The sequence below is a fragment of the Caretta caretta genome, chromosome 10 (genome assembly GCF_965140235.1).
Source record: "Caretta caretta isolate rCarCar2 chromosome 10, rCarCar1.hap1, whole genome shotgun sequence".
NCBI lineage: Eukaryota > Metazoa > Chordata > Testudines > Cheloniidae > Caretta > Caretta caretta.
This window is the reverse complement of record NC_134215.1, coordinates 30,250,846-30,275,780: the sequence shown is the minus strand read 5'-3', so window position 1 is coordinate 30,275,780 and position 24,935 is coordinate 30,250,846. Positions and strand designations below refer to the sequence as shown.

Here is a 24,935-nt window from a genome sequence, read left to right as displayed (position 1 = left end):
TAATCTCCAATTAATTAATTAGAAGTGTTATTTACAAGTGCCTACTTCAGAAAGATGCTAAGGCAGCTAGGTCATAATTTAGGCTGTTTTTGTTTTGCTGATGGTTCAAGATAGCTCTGGTATCACCAGTCTAAAACCATGATGATTCTTTTCCAGATGGGCCAGATATGTAACATTATATCTCTGCCACTGGACTTGAGATTAGATTGGTTTATGGTGCTCTAGTGTGCTAGGGCTTGTGATATACACAAAGATGCAATCCCTGCCTTAAGGAAGTTTACAAACTGTCAGACCTGATGTAAGGAACAAAGGGTAATAGGATGCTAGGGATGAGCGCACTGGAGGAAAGACAGGGTAATGGTAGAGTTGGGTTGAAATTTTTAGATTGTCAATTAAATTTTCACCATTTTTTTTCTTGTTTTTATGAGAACTGGTCAGTATTTTAAACTTCCACATTTAAAAAGTGGGGGGCAATTAAAGCATTTCAAGAAAGTTTTTTCTCTTGTTCTGGTGTCTCTAAGTAACATCAATAGAATGACAACGTCACTCAGTGGGGCCACTGGGTAGCGTGATGAAGCATGGAGTTCATTGGTTAGCTATAAAGAAATGTTTTAGCTGGCTAACTTCATGTAGCTGGCATGGCAGGAAGTGGGTGGTCCAGGAAGGTGGTTGCCTTGCATCTCTGGAGAGAAGGATGATCCATGCACAAACAGCTGATAAAATGGGACCTGAATCTGGACCATCCTTGCTGCTGAGTTTGGTTTTGTAAAATTGAACCGTAACTGATGAGTTTTTACAAAACCCAGATCCATCTCTCTTGGCCCATCAGAAAACAGGGAAGTCTAACAGGATGTCAGGCATCTTCCTGCTGTTGTGGGAACCCTGGTGTATTGTATATATCAATGTACTGGAGCAAATGAAATCCATGGAACGATGACAGTTTACACCTGCCGAGGATCTGTCCCTTAGAGCCTTTCCTTGGCTTCTTTTGTGCACAAGGGGAGTTTCGGGGGAGGGAGGAGGAATAGGACAAAGAGGCACTTACACACACTCAGGGAGCAGCCAGCATCTCACAATTTAATGGTTTCTGAGTTCAGCGGGGGAGAACCGGAGGTCCACAAGCAGCACTACACAACCCTAAGGGATCAGACCAAGGGCATGATCCTGGAATGACTCACCATGCCCTATGCTCTCTGTTTGTAAAATGGGTCATGAATCCCTCCCGCCCTTCATAAAGCACTGATAACAGTCAGCCTGCAGGCATATATTATCATCATCTTCCCATCTGCACTGGCTGGCAGCGCACACTGCACACTTCTGGAGTGTGTAGTAGTTGCTGCTCCTGTGTGTGGTCCCTCAGCCCCCAGCCCCAGTCCCTCTCCCCAAAACACGCATGCAGCTGCAGCGGCCATCAATAGTTCCCGTGGCCGCTTTGGAATCAACCGGCTCTTCATTTCTGGCTGAGTGTTCTCAGAAGGTGTTGGGCAATGGCTCCCCGTCCCTCAGGGCCCTCCCTTGGGGCATGCGTCCAGTGGGTTTCATTTTGCCACTGCTCTTGTTTGTGAGGCCATTTGGAGGCTGGGGAGGGAACCTGGGCTGCGGTGTCTTCAATACACTGCTGTCTCAGTTCTAGGTTTCCAGTTCCTCCACCCCAGCCAAGGTGACCAGTGCCATTGCTCAGAGTCGGGGTGAGATGGATTAAGGTCTGAGGTTCTGTGACTCTAACAACCTCTCGGTGCCAACTGGCCAAGGGGTCACTGCTCTGTAACATAACTCCTAACAGGCCTGAAAAACTCTCTACACCTAGCACCCCGCTTTCATGGTATCTATCCATAAATGATGTCATGGAAGATTTTCAGTGAAAGCCAGGATCATGCTGATCATTAATATTGTTGTGTCTAGTCAGATACTATGTAAAAAGTTATATATGTACAGTGAAAATACATTCCTAAAGCCTGGCTCAAGGCAGGTTTGGCAAACTGGTTTCGGCCAGACAAAGGATGTGTATTCCCTTGTCCACCTCGGTTCACATGAAGCCTTGTGAGCCAACCCAATGGAAGCCCTGTTAGCATATGAAGTCAACATGAGGATGTGAAGTCAGCCCACCAGGGAATTAACTTTAGGTGTCATCCTGATGCTGGGGACCAATTGTGAGTTTTGGGGGATATAAGGAGAAGGCAAAAGGACACCTCTTCATCCTGCACCTGAGGAAGTGATTGGGCAGAGAGATTACATTCGTGAAAATGGGATCCCCAGCTGCACTGGGTGGAAGTACTGTAAAGGGCATGTAGGTGAGATAAGATAGCTTTTAGACTGATGTTTAGTGTGATGGGTGCCACCTGGAACTGGGGTACTACTGAGCCCCCTGACACACCAGCCTGGGCTCCCTCTCACACTGTACTGCTGTGACAAGCTGCAAAGCCCCCCAGCCGGCACTTTCACCAGCATTCACACAGGTAGGGACACACCCAGCTGCAGTTACACGCAGGCTTTCTAACCACCAGCTGCCCAGCCTGGGACCCCAGAGCAGTACTGTCCTTCGCTGTGTATGGGTTTAATACCCAGTCTGCCTCTCCCTCAATGTGGGGAGAACAATGCACACTTGTGGTAACCAAGCAGAGATTTTCCCCAAGCACTCCAGTCAAAACTCACTGATTTTGACTAAAACAAAAACAAAATCTGTCTTTTGTAGTTAATAAATTTAAGTGATTATAAGGGCCAGTAAACAGATCAAAGCAGATTACCTAGCAAATAAACAAAAAACACAAACTAAGCTTAACATACTAGATAGATAGTTAGGATAGAATTAGGAGAGTCTCACCCTGAGAAATGATACAAGCAGGTTGCAGATTCTTAAGGGACAAGCTGCACTTGCTTTACAGCTTGGACTCTCCAGGTGTTTCATACACAGACTAGAAATCCCTTTAGCCTGGGTCCAGCACTTCCCCCAGTTTAGTCTTTGTTCCTCAGGTCTTCTTGTGTGGGGAGTAAAGAACCACAGATGATGTCACTCCCCACCTTATATAGCTTTTGCATAGTGTGGGAACCCTTTGTTCCAAAGCTTGATTCCCAGACCAGTCTGTGGAAAAATACTGACATCCCAAGATGGAGTCCAGCATCATGTGGCCTTGTCACATGTCCTTATAGAGTCATAGCAGCCATCACTCACAGGCTGTGTGTAGTGTTCTCAGGAAGGCTCACCAGGTGGGAGATAAGCTTCTCCTATTGTTCTCCCTAATGGCTCATTGACCTGAATAGGCCCTTCACAACCAGCTGTCTAGACTGAAAGCATTGTGTCTAGTGGGCATTACCCAGGTGTAACTACAATTGAAATACAGATACATAGTCAATATTCATAACTTTAGATACAAAAATGATACATGCATACAAATAGGATAATCATATTCAGCAAATCATAACTTTTCCAATGACCTCTCACATGACTTATCTTGCATAAAATGCATCATAATTATGCTATAACCATATCATACTCATATCACTATGAAGAATATGGGGTGCAGTGTCACAGTTAGCATGTTGAAGTTGTTTGTCTCTAGAAACCATGTATGGATTTTGTTTTGTGCCAGGAGCTGGATATCACAGGGGAACGCTTCAAAGGGGCGCTGGGACTGGGGTGCACTTATTGATAAACTACAAAGTCAAGTGAGGGCTGAGGAGATTGTTTGGGTGGGTAGCAGGCTGCTGTTGTCAGGGAGCTGGCACCCAGGTAAGCACCAGCAAGGTCTGTCTTGCTGGAGGTTGGGGGGTAGCCAGGTGACTCTCAATCCTGGGTAACCTGAGAAAGCATCACAAGTTCCATTGAAACTAGACCCACCAATGGAGGCGGGGTTTGCTCAGGTTCCCAATGCAGGGGGCTGGTTGGACTGCCTAGAAGATCAGGGAGAGGTCAGCTGCCTAAGTTTTACATATGGCCAGAGGGCTGTGACCATTTTCTGTGCATAAGGATCTTGTGACACATTCATGCCTTTGTTGTCTCAAGACTGCAATGCGCTCTGTGAGGAGTTGCAACTTGAAAGACATTCAGAACCGGAAAAGGCAGCCTGCTTGTTGACCAGGTATCTCACTGTGGGCACGTCACCTGGCGTCCTAGGAGTCCTGCTGCCTGCCGGTGGGTTTCTGGATGAAGTGTAAGGCGCTGGTTGGAAAATGCAAGTTATTTTCCATGGGAGACTTTTAGAAAAAAATCATTTCAAAAGAAATGCCGGTGAATGTGCTTCATTTTCTTGATGGGAAGAATTGACCGCAGGGAAAAGGGTTGGTTTCCAAAAATTTTCCAGTTAAAAAAAAATGTTGATTTTTGAGAACTTAAATATGTTCCTAAAAGGTTTCTGGTTTTTTGAGGAAAACTTCAACCAAAATGGACATTTTTGCAAAGATTTTTGTTCTGGTCAAACAAATATAGCAATATGGAAAAAATTCTCACTGGCTCTAGTTCTAAACTATGAAGCCAGAGTTTTAAACTGTGATCACCTGCCTGCTTCGGAAGCCACAGCCAAGACCAGCGGAGGAGCTCAGACTGTAAACAAGAAGAAACTACATTCCTAAAGCCTGGCTCAAGGCAGGTTTGGCAAACTGGTTTCGGCCAGACAAAGGATGTGTATTCCCTTGTCCACCTCGGTTCACATGAAGCCTTGTGAGCCAACCCAATGGAAGCCCTGTTAGCATATGAAGTCAACATGAGGATGTGAAGTCAGCCCACCAGGGAATTAACTTTAGGTGTCATCCATTAGCAGGGCCTTCTCTGTGAGAACCCCTTGACTTTGGAACTCCCTCTGCCCTAGGTCCAGAATGGCCCCCATCCAATGGCCATCAGTTCATCTCGTCACATGATCATCTGGAAAAGGGTGAGAATCCTAAGGGTGATTAATGGATGGAGGAGGAGAATTGTTTCTACATTTAGTGTGCCTGGCTTGCTGGCTGCAGGTCTCCTGGGATGGGTGGAATGGCTGCAGTTTAGCTCTAGTGAGGGGAATTTGATGTCAAGGGCATCCGGAATGAATGGGCAGGTGTGCTCAGAAATCTAAACAAGGTCACGGTATGTTGAGATATTCATTGCTGACCAGGGAATTCAGCTGCACGACTCCCATTAATTGTAATGAAAGGAAGTCGTGTTGCTAAATCCCTTAGTTGGCTTTGCAAACCTCCATCTATATCCCTTAGCATGGCATTAAGGTCACAGATCTCCCCCAGAGGCTGCTCAGTAAAAATAGCTATTGATTTCTAAAAGCTGTCCTGTTGATTAGGATTTTTCAGAGCTGTTCGAGGAGGAAGCCACTGGGCATAAAGGACCTGGGAGGTTGCTTTTCCAGTGGTGCTACAGCGTCCCATTTTGGGGGTGTGGGACTGAGCATTCTTTGGCATGTATTCTGCCTTCTGAATAGCCCCATTCCTGCCTTGGATTCAGCGCAGTCAAATGTCTGATCAGCAGTGGATCTCTGGGAAGATTTGTTAATTAAAGCCAGCACTCTTAATCCCACTGTCCACAGTCCAGAGCCCTAGAATTGGGATTTAATGAGCCCATGACAAATCAGTCTCTTCTGCCTTTTCCTGCCAAGCAGCTTATGTAGTTCGGCATTGCCATGTGTAAGCACCATAAAAACCCCTGCATTAAAATAACATCAGCTATGCCGCATTCAGAGGCAGAAATGGGTTGTGGTACTCCCTTAGCAAAGAAGCCTCAAAGCAGGGGATGCTCTTACTCTGCTCTTCATACACAGAAATCTCTTGAATAGCTATGTAGGAATATTTGGTCCCAATTCTGGACTATGGTCTTGCTCCTGTGTACGACTCCAGAGGAATAAAGGGGCTGGAAGCCAAGTGGATCCCTTCCCCACCAAGAAATTCCCATAGTGGTCTGGAGGAACTTACTGAGGAAGTTCATGCCACTGAAAGCTCAGCTGGCACCAAGAGGGCATGACTTGCTTTCGGTCATGTGATCTTAGCTGGCATACACAGGTTGGTGCAATGAGGAAAGAAACGTGCTGGATGGAATTATTAGGGTGCTGCTGTATGGAACCCCCCTGCCTTGGAGTTCTCCATGGCACTGCCAGGACACCAGCTTTAATCAGTTAATATTGCTAGAGTCCTAAATGCGAGGTGCCCATCTTTTCAAAATGAAAATCTAGGATTCTTCTGTGGCACTGTTGTTCAGGGTGGTGAAATGCTCATGGCCTAAGCATGCGCTATCTCTGATCTGCTCTGCCCAAGTCACAAAGGCTTCCTCTAAAAGCTGGAGCCTCTACTGCTTCTGCGAAAAGGTTTTATCTCTGGAGGCAGTGGTAGCTTCCTAACCCTCTGTGACTCAGCCATTAGAGGGTACCATGCAACATGTGCCGAACAGCGTATATTAGCAGTGACATTTCTGTTCCCTGTGTTAAGTCTAGTGCTTGATTGGACACTTAAGTTGTGGGAAGAGCTGAAGATCTCTCTCTCTCTCGGGGCTGGAGATGCGGCTGTCCACAATAATGGTCCCATGATGCAGCCCTCGTAGTCTGGTCAGACATTGGAGCTGGGTGTTAGGGATTTATCCATCAGCAGAATTTGATTTGGTTGAATTTGTCTAGTTGAAATGATTTGGTGGGGAGGTCTCTGGAGTCATTCCTGAGCGACAGGTCCCTTGGATACTCTACTCTGTGGCGACTGATTTGCGTGTGCACTATTTATTGGTTGTGGTTCGTGCTGTGCCATTGGACACCCAGGTCACATACTATTGTTTCTGCTCCCCACTGCATGACTCCCGAACCCAGTCACTTTACAAGATGGGCCCACCAACCTTTCCCCAAGCATGTCTACAAACCAGACATTGCTCTCGTGCTGTTTTGGCTGGGGGAAGCGAATGAAAGGAATGGTGAATGCCATAGAATCATAGAAAAGCAGGGCTGAAAGGAACTTGAGAGGTGAAGTTCAGCCCCCATGTGCTGAGGCAGGACTAGGCAAACCTAGACCCTCCCTGAGAGGTGTTTGTCCAGCCTGTTCTTAAAACCTCCAGTGACTGGGATTCCACAACCGCCCTTAGTTGGAAGCCTGTTCCAGTGCTTAATTAGCCTTAAAGTTTTTCCTAATAGCTAACCAAAATCTCCCTTGTTGCAGATTAAGCCCATTACTTCTTGTCCTACCTTCAGTGGACATGGAGAACCATTGATCACAGTTCTCTTTGTAACATCCCTTAATGTATTTAAAGACTGTTATCAGGTCCCCACTCAGCCCGTCCTTTCTCAAGACTAAACATGCCCAGTTTTTTTAACCTTTCCTCTGAGGGCAGGTTTTCTAAACCTGTTATCATTATTTTTTGCTCTCCTCTGGACTCTCTCCAATTTATCCACATCTTTCCTAATGTCTAGCACCCAGAATTGGACACAGTACTGCAGCTGAGGTCTCATCAGTGCCTAACTGGAGTGGGACAGCTACCTCTTCTATCTTGCATTCGACACTCCTGTTAATACAACTCAGAATGATTTCAGCTTCTTTTTGCAACTGCACTACATTGTCAACTCATATTCAATTTGTGATCCACTGTAACCCCCAGCTCCTCTTCAGCAGTACTACCACCTAGGCAGTTCTTCCCCATGTTGTAGTTGTGTGTTTCCTTATTGAATTTCATCTTGTTGATTTCAGACCAATTCTTTAATGTGTCAAGGTTGCTTTGAATGTTAATTCTGCCCTCCAAAATGCTTGCAACCCCTTCCAGCTTGATGTCATTACTCTCCACTCCATTATCCAAGTCATCAATGAAAATTTTGAAGAGTAGCAGACCCAGGACAGATCCCTGGGGGACCCATTCGATACACCCTCCCAGTTTGACAGCAAAGCATGGATAACTACTTCTTGAGTTTCACAGTACCAGCCGTGTTAGTCTGTATTCGCAAAAAGAAAAGGAGTACTTGTGGCACCTTAGAGACTAACAAATTTATTTGAGCATAAGTTTTCGTGAGCTACAGCTGAATGCATCTGATGAAGTGAGCTGTAGCTCACGAAAGCTTATGCTCAAGTAAATTTGTTAGTCTCTAAGGTGCCACAAGTACTCCTTTTCTTTTTACTTTTTGAGTATGGTCTTTCAACCAGTTGTGCACCCACCTTATAGTAACTTCAGCTAGACCACATTTCCCTCGTTTGCTTATGAGAATGTCATGTGGGACTGTGTCAAAAGCCTTACTTACATCAACATATATCGCATCTACTGCAACCCCCCATCCACTAGGCCGATAACCCGGTTAAAGAAGGAAATTAAGTTGGTTTGGCATGATTTGTTCTTGATAAATCTGTGCTGGCTATTCCTTATACCTCTATTATCCTCTAGGTGCTTACAAACTGATTGTTTAATAATCTGTTACAGAATCTTTCCAGGTGTCAAGGCTAGGCTGACTGGTCTATAATTCCGCAGGCCTCTTTGTTTCCCCTTTTAGAGATAGGTGTTATGTTTGCCCTTCCCCAGTTCTCTGGGACCTCATCCATTCTCTGAGTTCTTGAGGATAATTGCTAGTTCATCAGGCTCTGCTGTCTTGAATACATCTAACTTATCTCATATTCTTTAACCTGTTCTTTCCCTAGTTTGGCTTGCATTCCTTTTCCCGTGTTAAGATTCATTCTGTTGAGTATCTGGTCACCATTAAAATAGGCATTAAACTCTCAGCCTCCTTGACACCATCAGTTATTAGCTCTCTTTCCCCAGTAAGAAGAAGACCTATGCTTCCCTTTGTCTTTCTCTTGCTCCTAATGAATTTAAAGAACCTCTTCTTATTGCCTTTTATGTTCCTTGCTAGGTGTAAGTCATTTTGTGCCTTGGCCTTTCTGGTTTTGTCCCTATATGCTTGCGCTATTCTTTTGTACTCTTCCTTAGCAATTTGTCTACGTTTCCACTTTTTGTAGGATTCCTTTTTGATTTTCAAGTGACAGCCATATTGGCCTATTACTATTCTTCTTAACTTTCCTTCACATCTGGATTTGTAGGTTTGTAGGTTTGTCTTTAATAATGCCTTATTGAGAAACTGCGAGCTCTCCTGAACTCCTTTGTCCCATAGAATTTCTTCCCATGGGACCTTACCTACCAGTTCTCTGAGTCTCTTAAAGTCTGCTTTTTTGAAGTCCGTTTTCCTTATTCTGCTACTCTGGTGTCTTCCCATCCTAAAAATCATGACATTTATCATTTCATGGTCACTTTCACCCAAATTGCATCCCAGCGTCAGATTTGTAACCAATTCCTAACTGTTGGCCAGAATCAAGTCTAAAATGGCTGTCCCTCTAGTTACTTCCTCCACTTTGTGAAACAAGTAGTTATTCCCAATAAGAACTGACTGGAATTTTGTGTTTTGCCATATTACTTCTCCAACGGATGTCGGGGTAGCTAAAGTCCCTCATTATTACCAGATCTTGTTTTGGATATTTCTGTGTTTGTTCTGGAAGTCCTTTATCCATCTCCTCTTTCTGATTTGGTGATCTATAGTAGACGACTACCATGAAGTGGTCTACCTCTATATTTGTCCCTTTTATCTTTACCCAAAGACTTTTAACTGGTCTGCCTCTCACCTTCTTCTGGTCCTCAGAACAAGTGTGTGTATATATATATACTTATTCTAATGCAACATTTCCTTCCTTTTCCCCCCACCTGTCCTTCCTGAACAAGCTATACACCTCTATTCCAATATTATTTCAGTTATGAAATTCATCCTGCCAAGTCTCTGTGATACCAATTAAGTAATAATTTAGTTTATATACTAATACTTCTAGTTCTTCCTGTTTGTTCGGTGTACTCTTTGCATTTGTGTATAGACATCTAAGCAGATTCCTCCATTGATTCCCCTCTTGTTGCTCCTATGACCTTATTGTAATTTTCCATTTCTTCCCCCCACCATCCCTCCCAACATTTAGCCCTCTGTTAAAGTTGCCATTTTTTATGCTTACCTGTGGGTAGCTCTTCCCCTTCTTGGTCAGGAGACCAAGGACCCTGTCTCTTCCCCCCTCTTAGTGGCCTTGAGCTTCCCAGCCTTGGGAACAAGTATCTCCTCCTCCTCAGCCACTGAGGTCCGCTCCTCATCTTCTGTTGCCAGTTCAGCACACTGGTTCTTGACCACCTTGGACAGGGGACCTGCGAGGGGGAGCACTGTCTACTGCCCAAGATGGCCAACAGCCACTCTCCTCCCTGCAGAGCAGCCAGTTCCTCCTCCTCCTCTGGTGTTGCCATAGTAATCTGTAGTTGGCTTGCATCCTCCACCCCAGATATTTCCACATGTATCCTGTTGATGAAGCCATCTAAGTGAATTTGCTGTTTATACTTGAGCGAATGTTTGCTGTATTTGTGCAGTATTTTCCCTACATTGACCGGTGTTATTCAAACCCTGGGGAAGTAACATCATCCCAAGTATTAGTTCCTCTTATGTGGGTTTGTGTTGGATTTGCCTTGTGTATAAATCAGTCTTCATCTCCCTGGTGAAATCTGTGGAATCAAGCTGGGGGTGAAGGGGAGATTGTATTCATGACATGGGGTGATGTTGGTTGGCTGTGTTTGGAGCTGTCACTCTCCATGACCCCCATGGTAGTGCTCTCCTGTGGAAGTTATGCCTGGTGCTAGCTGCTGTGTAATTGAGTGACTTTTCTTCCTAGGAATTAAGGTAATCGGTGGCATCAAAGAGTTGACAAGAGAAGAATATGGAGTTTATGTAAAGAGGATCCTACCAGGGGGTGTTGCTTATGCTGATGGTGAGTTAGAAGCCATGGGAAATTGAGTAGTGATATTATATTGGCTCACATCAAGTACTTATACTGATCCTGTTTCTGATGCTTCTTCCTAAACCTGCTTCTAGATCTTCTGGCAAACTATTTTCATGTCTAAGGTCAAACCTGCTCTCTTGTTTCTAAGGTGTTTAGGTGATCACTCCACCCCCTGCACGGAAACATATCCATGCTACACAGCAGATTCTCTCCATTTTAGGATTCTGCTTTTAAAATCAGATCTCATTAGTTGTGTCTTGCCTCCAGTCCACAAAGACCTCCTGAGACACTTGCTCGATTTTGCTCACTCTTCGCTCAGGCAAACCTCCAGTGAGTTTCTCCTGAGTAAGGAGGTAGTGGGAACTGGCCAGAATTCTCAAGATTTGGCCCCTTTGAACCCAAACCATCATTGTTTTTTCCGAACAGAATTGTGTCTCTTGATCAGTTAACCAATGGTCTAACAATCCAAACTAATCTAAGACATATAATCATTAGCATCTCCAGATACAGGAACAATTCTAGACATCCCCAAAACCTTCTGCATTTTGTGATTTGCCTTTTTGCCTTCCAGGGAATTAAAGCATAGTACAGGATGGATTAACCATCCATTCAATGTCTCCCGGTTTCTTTGTTTAGGACGCCTGCAGCCAGGAGACCAGATCTTGGAGGTCAATGGAGATTCTTTGATTGGAGTCACGAGTGAGAGGTACCATATCCAAATGCATTCATTTCAGTCCCATGAAGTCCTGTAACGTGTGTTGGGGAACAGTTGGCGTGAAGAACGTTGCAGTGTTGCTGCTGTCCATGTTCTGTACATAAACAATGGGCTTCTGGTTCCAGTGCTATCCACCCAACGCTCCTTTCCTAGGCAAGCCTCCCTATAAAGTTCTTCTTCTATAAAGAAAAGCTTCCTTGTAATAGCGCAAAGAATCCCAAACTGTATTGGAAGTATCCAGAATGAAAACTCAACCTGAACCCACCCACCCTCTGAGGTCAGAGGAAGTGGAGATAACTTCATTGCCCCAGTATTTGTTACTTTGACGCTCTGTGCAATAACAGTGCACCCGACACTATGCAAACACAACAAAAGACGCAAGTCTGATTCTGGGCTGCACCTCTTATGTAGGAAGGTAAAGGCTCTTTATACCAGCTTTGAGCTTCCAGGTTCTGAGCTGTTCCAGGAGTCATAGTGGCCCTGGGCATAAGTCAGCGTAGCCCAGAAGGCTGCTTTACCTTATGGTAGCCTTACACGCCTCTCTATGAGCATCCCAGAATTGTTATACTGCTGAGTGCGCTGGAAATTCCCCCTCCTGCCTATGATAGGCCCCTACCCTCAAACCCCATTTCCCAGCATGTTCCTCTGCTGGCAGCCGGGCAGGAGAACAGCCAAAGTAGCACTGTGTTCATGGACCCAATACAGTTCCTGCACTGGGGGAATCCCCTGGAGGGCCGCATTCTGACCCATGTCTCTGCGCTCCAAGGAGGTTGCAGCGTAAACCAAGACACCAACAACGCATGAATGAGAAAATTCAAATGTCTAAGAGGAAAGATTGACGATTTAAACTTTGAGGTGCCTGTTGTTCTTTAAATAGTGTAGCAAATTTGTGGCTACTTCAGAGTTTTTCATCGTCACTATGCTGCCCAAAACAGCCACATGGAGACTTGGAAAATAGCAGGCATAGGACCCTAATCTTCCTGCTCCAAAAGCACTGGTCCCTTTTGCTTTAGGTGACAGAAAATCCCCATTAGATTTTAGTAGCATAGGGCCTACGGCACACAGATAAGTCTCTCTCTATGTCCAACCAGTAGAGAGCAGACACGCTCTGTGGGCTTGATTCATGGCTGTGGTAGGGCTCTGTACGTGTGGTGCTCTGAATCTGGCCGTGCATAAGGGAAGGAAGGCTTGCAATGTAGACGGTAGTGAGGAAATACTTGCTAATGGGTTAGCCTTATTATCTGAGGGTCTCCAGCTAGTGCAGCAGTGAGGAAACTCAGGCGGTGATTTACCTTCCCTCCAGTTCTGCTGGCAGACAAGGTAATTGGGGGCCAAGGAGATGTTCTGTCTGCCAATGGCCCTTGCCAAAAAGAAGTTGTTAAAGTTTTCCCAATACATGGCTCGCTGTTGAGTTTGACATGCTGATGTGTGAGCCCCACTGACACATAACTGTGGCCCAGTATTGCTCTCTTGTCCTCTTTTTGCACCTGACAGTCATTCTTGTCTTCCCACAGAGCTGTGGATATTCTCAGGACAGCCTCCGCCACCAACCACATGCGCCTTCTAATAGCTCGAGATGATGATGCCAGGTAAAGTTTCATTGTATTCCACCAGGGGTAGGGGCCAGGGGAATTTGTTTGCACTATATATATATATATATAAATAAAAAAATGTGATCTTTGTGTGTGATATAAAATAAATAGGAAAGTGGTCAGGGTTGTTGGGTTGTACTGCAGCTCTAAAAGACCCTTTGTTAGTCTCTCAGCGGCGCTGCCTGCATAGTGAGGGTCTAAGGAGAACAACTGTTGGTCTTTTTTTGTCTTCTCCCAGTTAAAACTTGGCGCAGGAACAATCAGCTTTACACTACACAACAATAAAATCGAAAGTCCTAAGGAAAATGGCCAAAGTCATGTTAACCCTAAAAGTGCTTTTTTTTAAAAGCTGTAACTGAAAGGGAAGCAAAGCCACCTTCTCTCAGGTCCAAATCCTGTCCCCGGCCCCGGGGAAATGGGATGTGCGCTAGGTCTGCGGAGGAAGCGCTGCTCCACCCCTTGCGCCATTGGGCTCTTCCTCAGTCATTACTATCACTGCAGTAGCTTTCATGGCCATTACCTGGTCTTGGCCCCTCCCCGGGGAGAGTAGGCTGTGGAACTGTGTGGTAGCAAACTCACTTCTAAGTCCTCCCCCTTTATTATGGCGTATGGGAAGCCCCTCCAGATCTGTGTTGCATGGTGTACTGATGCCTAAATGGATTCCTCAAATCCTTCCCCGTCTGAGCTGTGGAACAGCTCTGGTTCTGTCACATCATAGGCCCTCTGAGCCCATGAAGAGGACAGCAGGATTCGCCCTTCAACTTCTAAATGCATGTGCAGAACTGATGTAGGCGTCCACAGTCCAACTGCTGTGGGAGGGTCTGAGAATCAGTCAGCTACCTCCTCTGGGAGGAAGCCTGTCTCCACAGGGGGAGGTTAGCTTCTTCCCAGATCCCCTCTGCCAGTTGCTTCCCCTGAAGATCTTGCTTTTTGTGGGCCTGGTGGGAGGGATGGTTAGGAGTTGGCCCATTTAGATTGAAGCTGATGGTGAAACATCCAAAATGAGGTGTCAGGAAAAACAGGCTGAGAGGTGGGTTGTATTTAAGGAGACAAGTCAGGAGTGGACAGGTTGATTTGTGAGTGATTGGCTTAAAGATGGTAGCTAAAGCCACAGGGGTGGCTACAGTCACCTAGAGAGAACATGCAGAGGGCAAAGAGGAGTGGGCCAAGGACAGAGCCCTTCAGAATAGTTCATATTTCTCATCTATATTTTCCTGTCCTCTGAGATTTTAATTTTCTCCTCTGGGTCTTGGCCACTTGTTGATAAGCTCTAAGACTATTTGTTTTGTCCCAAATGATCGCTTCTGAAAGCCTCTCAAGTCCCAAATCTCATCAGACCAAGAGGGAAACAGCGCTACTAAGTGTCCTGGAGAGGTGCTGGAGCTGCCATACGTAGGAGCCAGGAGATATATATAAAACGTAGTCATTTATACATACGGCTGCCAGGTGGACAGGGCAGCCCAAGTAAATTGGAATATCTCAATTGCATGTGCTTGTTGCAAACAGGAGACTCAGCTGGCTGCATAAGAGCTTTGGACTGTTGCTTTGAATGGGATGTTCACCTGAACTCTGGCAATAAGCCATCGGGACACATCTCTAATACCCTTCAGGGATGGCTGAAGCCTGTCTGGTTGTACTTTAATGAGTGTGACAGCTATGCTATCTCTTTTTTATAGAGAAGCAAAACAACAACAACAACAAAAAGTAGTACTTTGTCACCCGGCCAGGAGCCAAAAGCTGGGATGACTGCATATCTGCTTAGTTGCTGATACTATAATCTCTTATTGGATCTTAATAAATGAAATCTGTACAAATAGGCATGCTGTGTAAATGTTGGTTTTGAGAAATGAAGCAGGCCAGTGTATTCTGAGCCCTGGTTTTGGTTTGTTGCTGTTTCCAAGCCAGAGCTGCACATCTTGGTTAATTTCAGCATCGCGCCAAGGTGCTTAGGCCACGGAAGAAAGCTTGACTGTGTTGTTCCCAAGGAATTCCTGTGCACCGGGGCTGTAAACAGAAAGTCTGTCGTGAAAGTGTAAGAAAGGCCTGATCCTGCACTACGGAGATCAGTTGTGCTTTGTCCTAGGGTGAAATCCTGACCCCACCAATTGACTTTTATGGATGCATGATCTGATCCTAAATGAGGTTGGAAGGTGAGAAGATGATAGGTGCTTGAGACTAAGCCTTCATCTTGGGAACATCAGGAACGGGAGAGGAGTGGTAGGGAGCTGATACAAGTCTGACAACTCAGTCAGCAGCTAATACAAAGTTGAGAACGTCCCTGCGGGAAGCACCAGGCATGGACCTGAGCCATGATGTTCAAAACCTGATAAAAGCTTTCTAGTTAGAGGTGTTTGCAACTGGGTTTTCTGCTTGGGCCTGTATCTACTTTGGCTCGGTCTTCATGAGAGAGATAATGCTGCATTATGATGCAAGACAACCTCTGCTCAAATGAAAAGACTTCTCAAATTGTTTTGAACATACATCCGTCACTGAAGAGGAGAATTCGTGTCTCTGATAAGGCCTCCCTGCTGTAGTGGAGAAGGGGTCCCAGAAAGGCCCCACCAAAATGTGGGAAAATGATCTGACACTAACGGCTGGGGAGTTAGTCATCTGGATCCTTTGGCTTTATTCGGTCACTACCCTTGGATTCAAGGCTACAAAAAAAGGTTAAGCCACAAAATCCTAGACCGATAAACATCATATAATTTTACCAGTGCCATGCTGCTCAAGGAGCCTGACTGCAAGCCCATGGAGGTCAAGGAGAGTCTTTCCACTGATTGGACCAGGCCTTCATTTTGTAAAGTGAGTTAGTGTTTAAAACTGTCATTTCATTAATTAGGGTATGTCTACATTATGAAATTAGGTCAAATTTATAGAAGTCGGTTTTGTAGAAAGCGTTTTTATTCAGTTGATTATGTGTGTCCCCACACAAATACTCTAAGTGTATGTAGTTGGCGCAGTGTGTCCACAGTACCGAGGCAACCATCGACTTCCGGAGCGTTGCACTGTGGGTGGCTATCCCACAGTTCCCACAGTCTCCGTCGCCCATTTGAATTCTGGGTAGAAATCCCAGTGCCTGATGGGGCTAAAACATTGTCGCGGGTGGTTCTGTGTACATATCGTCAGGCCCCTGTTCCCTCCCTCCCTCCATGAAAACAAGGGCAGACAATCGTTTTGCGCCTTTTTTCTTGAGTTACCTGTGCAGATGCCATACCACGGCAAGTAATTAGGAGCACATTAAGCACCACACGCATTATCCAGCAGTATATGCAGCACCAGAACCTGGCAAAGCGATACTGGGCGAGTAGGCGATGTCAGCGTGGTGACGTGAGTGATGAGGACATGGACACAGACTTCTCTCAAAGCACGGGCCCTGGCAATGTGGGCATCATGGTGCTAATGGGGCAGGTTCATGCGGTGGAACGCCGACTCTGGGCTCGGGAAACAAGCACAGACTGGTGGGACCGCATAGTGTTGCAGGTCTAAGATGATTCCCAGTGGCTGCGAAACTTTCGCGTGCATAAGGGCACTTTCATGGAACTTTGTGACTTGCTTTTCCCTGCCCTGAGGCGCAAGAATACCAAGATGAGAGCAGCCCTCACAGTTGAGAAGCGAGTGGCAATAGCCCTGTGGAAGCTTGCAACGCCAGACAGCTACCGGTCAGTAGGGAATCAATTTGGAGTGGGCAAATCTACTGTGGGGACTGCTGTGATGCAAGTAGCCAACACAATCAAATATCTGCTGATATCTAGGGTAGTGACCCTGGGAAATGTGCAGGTCTTAGTGGATGGCTTTGCTGCAATGGGATTCCCTAACTGTGGTGGGGCCATCGATGGAACCCATATCCCTATCTTGGCACCAGAGCACCAAGCCGCCGAGTACATAAACCGCAAGGGGTACTTTTCAATAGTGCTGCAAGCCCTGGTGGATCACAAGGGACGTTTCACCAACATCAACGTGGGATGGCTGGGAAAGGTACATGACGCTCGCATCTTCAGGAACTCTGGTCTGTTTCAAAAGCTGCAGGAAGGGACTTTGTTCCCAGACCAGAAAATAACCTTTGGGGATGTTGAAATGCCTATAGTTATCCTTGGGGACCCAGCCTACCCCTTAATGCCATGGCTCATGAAGCCGTACACAGGCAGCCTGGACAGTAGTCAGGAGCTGTTCAACTACAGGCTGAGCAAGTGCAGAATGGTGGTAGAATGTGCATTTGGATGTTTAAAGGCGCGCTGGCGCAGTTTACTGACTCGCTTAGACCTCAGCGAAACCAATATTCCCACTGTTATTACTGCTTGCTGTGTGCTCCACAATATCTGTGAGAGTAAGGGGGAGATGTTTATGGCGGGGTGGGAGGTTGAGGCAAATCGCCTGGCCGCTGGTTACGCGCAGCCAGACACCAGGTCGGTTAGAAGAGCACAGGAGGGTGCGGTGCACATCAGAGAGGCTTTGAAAACCAGTTTCATGACTGGCCAGGCTACGGTGTGAAAGTTCTGTTTGTTTCTCCTTGATGAAACCCCCCGCCCCTTGGTTCACTCTACTTCCCTGTAAGCTAACCACCCTCCCCACCTCCCTTCGATCACCGCTTGCACAGGCAGTAAAGTCATTGTTGCTTCACATTCATGCATTCTTTATTCATTCATCACACAAATAGGGGGATAACTGCCAAGGTAGCCCAGGAGGGGTGGTGGAGGAGAGAAGCACCGGGAGGGGTGGTGGAGGAGGGAAGGACAAGGCTACACAGCACTTTAAAAGTTTAAAACTTTAAAACTTATTGAATGCCAGCCTTCTGTTGCTTGGACAATCCTCTGGGGTGGAGTGGCCGGGTGGCCGGAGGCCCCCCCACCACGTTCTTGGGCGTCTGGGTGAGGAGGCTATGGAACTTGGGGAGGAGGGTGGTTGGTTACACAGGGGCTGTAGCAGCGGTCTGTGCTCCTGCTGCCTTTCCTGCAGCTCAACCATATGCTGGAGCATATTGGTTTGATCCTCCTGCAGCCTCAGCATTGAATCCTGCCTCCTCTCATTATGCTGCTGCCACCTTTCAGCTTCAGCCCTCTCTTCAGCCCGCCACCTCTCCTCCTGGTCATTTTGTGCTTTCCTGCACTCTGACATTGTCTGCCTCCACACATTCATATGTGCTCTGTCAGTGTGGGAGGACAGCATGAGCTCAGAGAACATTTCGTCACAAGTGCATTTTTTTCGCCTTCTAATCTTGGCTAGCCTCTGGGAAGGAGAAGATCCTGTGATCCTTGAAACACATGCAGCTGGTGGAGAAAAAAAAGGGACAGTGGTATTTAAAAAGACATATTTTATAGAACAATGGGTACATTCTTTCACGGTAAGCCTTGCTGTTAACATTACATACATAGCACATGTGCTTTCATTACAAGGTCGCATTTTGCCTCCCCCCACCGCGTGGCTAGCCCCTCCACCCACCCCCCCTTCCCGTGGCTAACAGCGGGGAACATTTCTGTTCAGCCACAGGCAAACAGCCCAGCAGGAACGGGCATCTCTGAGTGTCCCCTTAAGAAAAGCACCCTATTTCAACCAGGTGACCATGAATGATATCACTCTCCTGAGGATAACACAGAGAGATAAAGAATGGATGTTGTTTGAACACCAGCAAACATACACTGCAATGCTTTGTTCTACAATGATTCCCAAGTACGTGCTACTGGCCTGGAGTGGTAAAGTGTCCTACCATGGTGGATGGAATAAGGCTGCCCTCCCCAGAAACCTTTTGCAAAGGCTTTGGGAGTACATCCAGGAGAGCCGCAAATGCCAGGGCAAATTAATCATTAAACATGCTTGCTTTTAAACCATGTGTACTATTTTAAAAGGTACACTCACCAGAGGTCCCTTCTCTGCCTGGCGGGTCCGGGAGGCAGCCTTGGGTGGGTTCAGGGGGTACTGGCTCCAGGTCCAGGGTGAGAAACGGTTCCTGGCTGTCGGGAAAAATGGTTTCTCTGCTTGCTTGCTGTGAGCTATCTACAACCTCCTCATCATCATCTTCCTCGTCCCCAAAACCTGCTTCCATGTTACCTCCATCTCCATTGAAGGAGTCAAACAACACGGCTGGGGTAGTGGTGGCTGAACCCCCTAAAATGGCATGCAGCTCATCATAGAAGCGGCATGTTTGGGGCTCGGACCCGGAGCGGCCGTTCGCCTCTCTGGTTTTCTGGTAGGCTTGCCTCAGCTCCTTAAGTTTCACATGGCACTGCTTCAGGTCCCTGTTATGGCCTCTGTCCTTCATGCCCTGGGAGATTTTGACAAATGTTTTGGCATTTCGAAAACTGGAACAGGGTTCTGATAGCATGGATTCCTCTCCCCATACAGTGATCAGATCCTGTACCCCCCGTTCGGTCCATGCTGGAGCTCTTTTGCGATTCTGGGACTCCATCATGGTCACCTCTGCTGATGAGCTCTGCATGGTCACCTGCAGCTTGCCACGCTGGCCAAACAGGAAATTGAAATTCAAAAGTTCGGGGGCCTTTTCCTGTCTACCTGGCCAGTGCATCTGAGTTGAGAGTCCTGACCAGAGCAGTCACAATGGAGCACTCTGGGTTAGCTCCCAGAGGCCAATACCGCCCACAGTGTCCCAAATTTGACCCAGCAAGGCTGATTTCAGCGCTAATCCCCTTGTCGAGGGGTGGAGTAAGGAAATCGATTTTAAGAGCCCTTTAAGTCGAAAAAAAGGGCTTCGTCATGTGGACAGGTGCAGGGTTAAATCGATTTAACACTGCTAAATTTGACCTCAACTCCTAGTGTGGACCAGGGCTTAACCATAAATTGATTTTGGGATTTTGGGTAGATTAGGCCCAGAGAACCCCTGCTGGAGGCCTCAGGGTTCTGCCACACCCTGTCCCAGAGAGGAGCAGAAGAGAAGCCTTCCAGGCAGCCTGGAGTAATTGTGAGGAAGCAGCCAATCAGGGTCCAGCAGAATCACATAAAAGGAGCTGCAGGGCTAGAGACACTCAGTTGCTGCCTGCTGCTGGAGGAGAAAAGACTGTTCCTGGCTGGGCAAAAGAGGAGCTGGACCATGGACAGTGCAGTACTGGGAGGGACCAGGAGAGCAAGGGAAGCTCCTGGCTAGCTGCTGGGACTGCCTAAGAACTGAGCCCAGAGAAAACACCCACAGCTTAGTGGAATTGACAAAGAAATTCAGCAGCAGTGTGTGCAGATGATGTTCATCTTCCAGAAATGTTTCCCTCTTTGCCACTAGTGAAGCAGCAGGGGAAAGTTGGCTTGGTTTTGGATTGCCAAGGAGGCGGCCTTGCCAAAGTATTTTATTTCTGGATTGCCGCATCTGTCATTGTTTTAATGGAGGTGGCTCTGGGAGACTTGGACTAAGCGTCTTTTTTTCCCAAGTTCGTATCCTGGCTGAGGCTGGACACCTGTACATTTTTCTTCCTATTCCAAGGGTAAATTGCCATCACTGCCCTTCCCCCTGGGCTGGCTCAGTGACTCTGGCCAGTGAGAAGAGGGAAGTGAAGCCAAGGCCACTCCGTTCCTGGAGCAGGTAGGAAACTGGTGAATAGCCCTGCTTATTCCTCCGCACCCAGACCAAAGTCTAGAGGTGGGTGGTTCTCAGTCACTCCTCGTCCCTTATGCAGAGACAAAGTCAGAAGCTAGCTCTAGACAATTAGCCATACTTGGGAACTGGCAAAAAAGAGAACATCTACATTGCATAGTGGAAACACCTGGACAGGCCCCAGTGGGCTTCTCACACTGTGTGCTCTATGTAATGAAAACCATAGCCAGACACAGCAGGGGATAACCCGGCTGGGCTCCTCTGGGCAAGTTAGAAGAAGGTGTTCGTCATAGTTATTGTGACAATCAGTTTGTTTCTAAGCCAATGCCCCTGGGGGCAAGTAATCTGCCATTACCCTTGTTCGTCTGCTTCAAGCTGCTCAGGCATGTTACTAATATCTTAAATTGCAGCAGATGTTTCTAAATATATACATACATGTGAGTGTGGGCATGGCTTTGTCTGAGGCTACGGCTCCTTCGTGCATCTGTCAACAGTGCCTCCAACCACCCCAAGAAATAGATTGCTGTAAACTGATAGGACGCAGATGTCCTTGGCAACCAAACTTGAAGCAATTTATTTGGTCTTCATTTGCTCTTGGTTATCTGCTAAATCTGCCAAAGGTTATCCAGAGAGAGAGTTGGGCAGTAATCAGTTTAATTTTTTTTTAAAGATTTGCAGAGATTTTGCTTACATAATCGCCTCACAAAATGTTTAATACATGAATACATATCTCCAAGATTAAAAGGGATGCAGGAGGGTGAAGGCTTTTTATGTGTGCTTATTTATTTATTTATTTATTTTATCCCACATTATCTTTTAGCGATGTCTTTGAGTTCTGAGGAGTAATCATCCTTCTATCCACTTTGCTGTCAGGAGCGGTCACTGACACAGATTCAGCCACAGCCGGTGACCCGCTCGGCATGTTGGCCCTTTTCACATCAGCTGTTGGGCTCGAAGAATGACTCAGCCAATCTCTGGGGAACACAGGGAGCCTGATTCTGGTGTCCACGAGGGCTCCCTTCCGCCGCTCTGGAAGAGTACAGGGGCATTAGAGAAAATGAGAATCAAGCCCAGAGTTCGTATAACATTAATACAACATTATTATTAATAGCATCATCTAGGTTACATGCTATTGTTTCTGCTACCTGACTGGATGACTGAAGCATTTTAAAACTGGTGAATAATGAATGTGAGGATTAGCTAGAAACTCACTTTTTCAAAAATGAAATTCTTGTGATTCCAGGAGCTGGTGCTCTAAGAATAACACTGAATATCATAGGACTCACAGTAAAATCACAACAGTTGGCGACGTGGGGTAGCTGAAAATCAGCGTATGTGCCAATTGCTGCTTTAAGCATGCATTGGGCTTTCAGTGCTCTGAATGTCTAGTTCCTGGTGTCTCATAGGCTGTATTTATAGAGACAAGCTATTAATTCTAGGGTTTTATTTAGAGTCCCAATCTCTTTTTTCCCATCTGTGGAGCAGAGGGTGAAGTTTCTAGCCATTGTGCTCTCACGTAACCTTTGACGTAGGACTCACCCTTTGTTCTCCCCAGAACACAAGGGCATCACAAAAAAGGTATTATGGGATAAAACAACAATATTCTGCAGAAAGATTGGCCTCCTGCTGCTTAATCTGTAGCAAAGTCGGCCTGCAGCTGGCTGCTGCTGTGCATCCCCTCTGATCTGACTCCACTCCAGGGGTCTGTACAAGTTTCAGGGCTCTGTAACAAGGACACTTCTGTTATCCTAGATTTCAGTATCCTTAGTAAAAAAAAAAAAAGGGTGGAGGGGGAGGAGTTGGGCTGGGAGTGTCTTATTAAAGGGAAAGTCCCCCAATTTCAGCCCTCTGTTAGTTAAATAAGGCTGGACATTTAAGTTCCACGAGGACCTGATAAGATTAAGTATTTTCCTACTACAGCTGGTCAAACAGTAAATAAAACTAAAAAAAGATTTATATATGTATTTTAAACTATTTGTGCCTGAAGGCACTGAGCAAGGTTGGCTTGGATTCCTGGAGTCAGATTATTCCTTAGTCATTATGCGGACAATATCTGTGCACTTGCAGATCTCCCAAGCTTCATGAAGTTTAGCACAAAATGATCTGTCTGGAGAGTCATACCAGAAAATGCATTACTTGCTGTTCATTATTTACCTCAATGGGATTTTAAGCATGTATTTAAATGCTTTGCTGAATTGAGGCCTGCAATATCTGGTCTCTGAGCAAGGAGCCCAAACAATACCATGTGACTAAGGTGTTCGGTCATATCACGCCAATAATAACAGGTCGGAGTGGATGGTTTGCAAACAGTTTACAGGCTGAAAATTATTCATCCAAACTATTGGGCACATAATGGCTTATCTTCACAGAGCTCGGGATTTGTTAATTGGAAAAAGGGCTAAAATCAAAAATAGGATTATATGTCACGAATAGTTTGCCAGCTCTGTATTCAGCACGTAAACTTGTTTGTGGGCGAGGGCTAAAATAACGAGATCTGCTCATGTGGTTGGATTCCACTGATTGAACTACTGTGGAAATGGTATTATTTTTTCCAATAAATGGATTCCTGAGGCTCTAAATACAGTTGAGGGGAATATGTAAATACAGATGAGCACAATGAACCAGCTTCTTATAGCTAAATAATCACTGGAAATTAACTTGCATTACAACACTGATCAAAATTCAGCGCACTGGATCCTAACACCCATGATTGGTAACTCCGAAAGTAAGAGAGGCTGAGGTGGTGGTGCTCACTAGATCTCACCCGGCAGCCTGAAAAAACCAGCTCAGTTCTGCAAATAGTCACGCGTGTGAGTAAATGTAATTGAAAACGAGAGCTACTACCCTGAGGAAGTTACTCATGCATAGTTTTTTGCAGAATCCAGTCCTGTACCTGCAGATGTCCAGTGAATCATGATCCATTCAGTCAATAACTCCAGTATTAGAGACTTCCGAGCAAATGGCTTGTTGAGTTGGTTGCTAGAACTATGACCAGTCTTCCTCGGTTGTGAGAATTAGGGTGGTGCAAAACTGACTTAAATATTTTGGGGGCTGCGGACGGGGGAAGAATCTGTCATTGTTTCATTTTGACAGATTTTAGAGGCTTTGCAGCATTTCCTGCATGGGATTTTTGCACTGCAACAAATACAATTTTGAGAGCTCATGTGTTTCACTTTCTCTTCTTCTCTCTTGAACTCTTCTTCATCGGAATAATATTTTGCATTTTGAAGTTTCAAAGCTGGAAACTTAAAAAAAACCAAAAAACAAAACCCCAAACAAAAAAAAATAGCTCATTTGCCACTTTTCACTGAAAGATGGTCTCTTTTTAATTAAAATTCACGTGATTTCAGGGATTTTTTGTAAAGTTCCAACCATTTGTTCGCAGTTGCAGTGATTTCCCCAAATCTAATGGGGAATTGCATTGAGCCAGCCTTAGCGCCAATGCTCCTGACTTGGTGAATTCCAAATGGGTATCTATGTTCGTGTACAAGGCCACTGTGACCTGGCAGGATGTCTCCCCAGCTTCACAAGCACTCACTGCCATCCTCAGTGGACAAAAGGTTTATTTGTCCAAACATAAGCAGCTAATAGACAAAATCAGCTCCTTAGCTCACCCTTTGTCCAAGGGTTTCCCAGCCTCCTCTTCCAGGGGTCTCTGGTAATCCTGCTTCTTGCAGCTTCCCCATTCCTGCCGGTTCTGCTCCCCTTCTGGGACCCCAGCCTGAGGGCTATCTCCCCGAGCAGCTGGCCCCTTGTTCCAGGGACCCACTTTGCATTAGCTCCACTCCTCTGTGGTTCCTCTCCCAAGACATAGTCTACCCTCTGACAAGCCTTTTTAGCCCTACCTCTTTTAATTGGCTCTGTTGGGCCTACCTGCTCTGATACAGGGGAGCTGGGCCTGGTCTACTCACTGGACCAGCTCCCCTGTGACAGCCATTTTACTGCTGAGGTTGAGAGAGTTCAGAATGGGAGTGCTTTAAATGCAACAACCCAAAATCACAGGAAACCTGTGGCTCTCGGTGCACTAGGCTGTGGAGTTAGGCATGGGATGGGAGAGACGATGGGTACATCTACACAGCAAACCAAGGTCTGGCTGTAGCTTGGGAGGCATACCCATGCTAGCTTTAACCTGACCAGCGTGGGGACAAGAGCAGTGAAAACGCAGTAATATGGGCTTCAGCATAAGCTAGCTGCCTGTGTACAAGTCTGTTGGGGACCTGGGTATGTTCTGGGGCTGCTAGACCATGCAGTAAAGGAGCGAGCTAAAGGAGGAGTGAAGAGTCCCGCCCAGGAAAAGGAGGAGATAGCGAATGGAAGGCTCACAGGGTCAGCTGCAGCCTGGCTTTCGTCGCAGCATAACTCAGCAGTGATA

The 24,935-nt window shown here is 46.2% G+C and overlaps 1 protein-coding gene across 6 annotated transcripts in view; it reads left to right on the top strand.

The window, feature by feature from the left end:
- Positions 1-24,935, top strand: part of LOC125643839 (syntaxin-binding protein 4) — a 122,631-nt gene that overhangs the window by 53,325 nt on the left and 44,371 nt on the right. For all 6 annotated transcript variants that reach the window (XR_007358843.2, XM_075132804.1, XM_048867040.2 and 3 more), the window contains 3 exons: positions 10,618-10,713; positions 11,362-11,431; positions 12,955-13,029. Coding sequence is in view for 5 of the 6 variants with exons in the window: in XM_075132804.1 (XP_074988905.1) it covers positions 10,618-10,713; positions 11,362-11,431; positions 12,955-13,029 (241 nt within the window). In the remaining variant the exon portion in view is untranslated. The remainder of the gene's footprint in view (positions 1-10,617; positions 10,714-11,361; positions 11,432-12,954; positions 13,030-24,935) is intronic.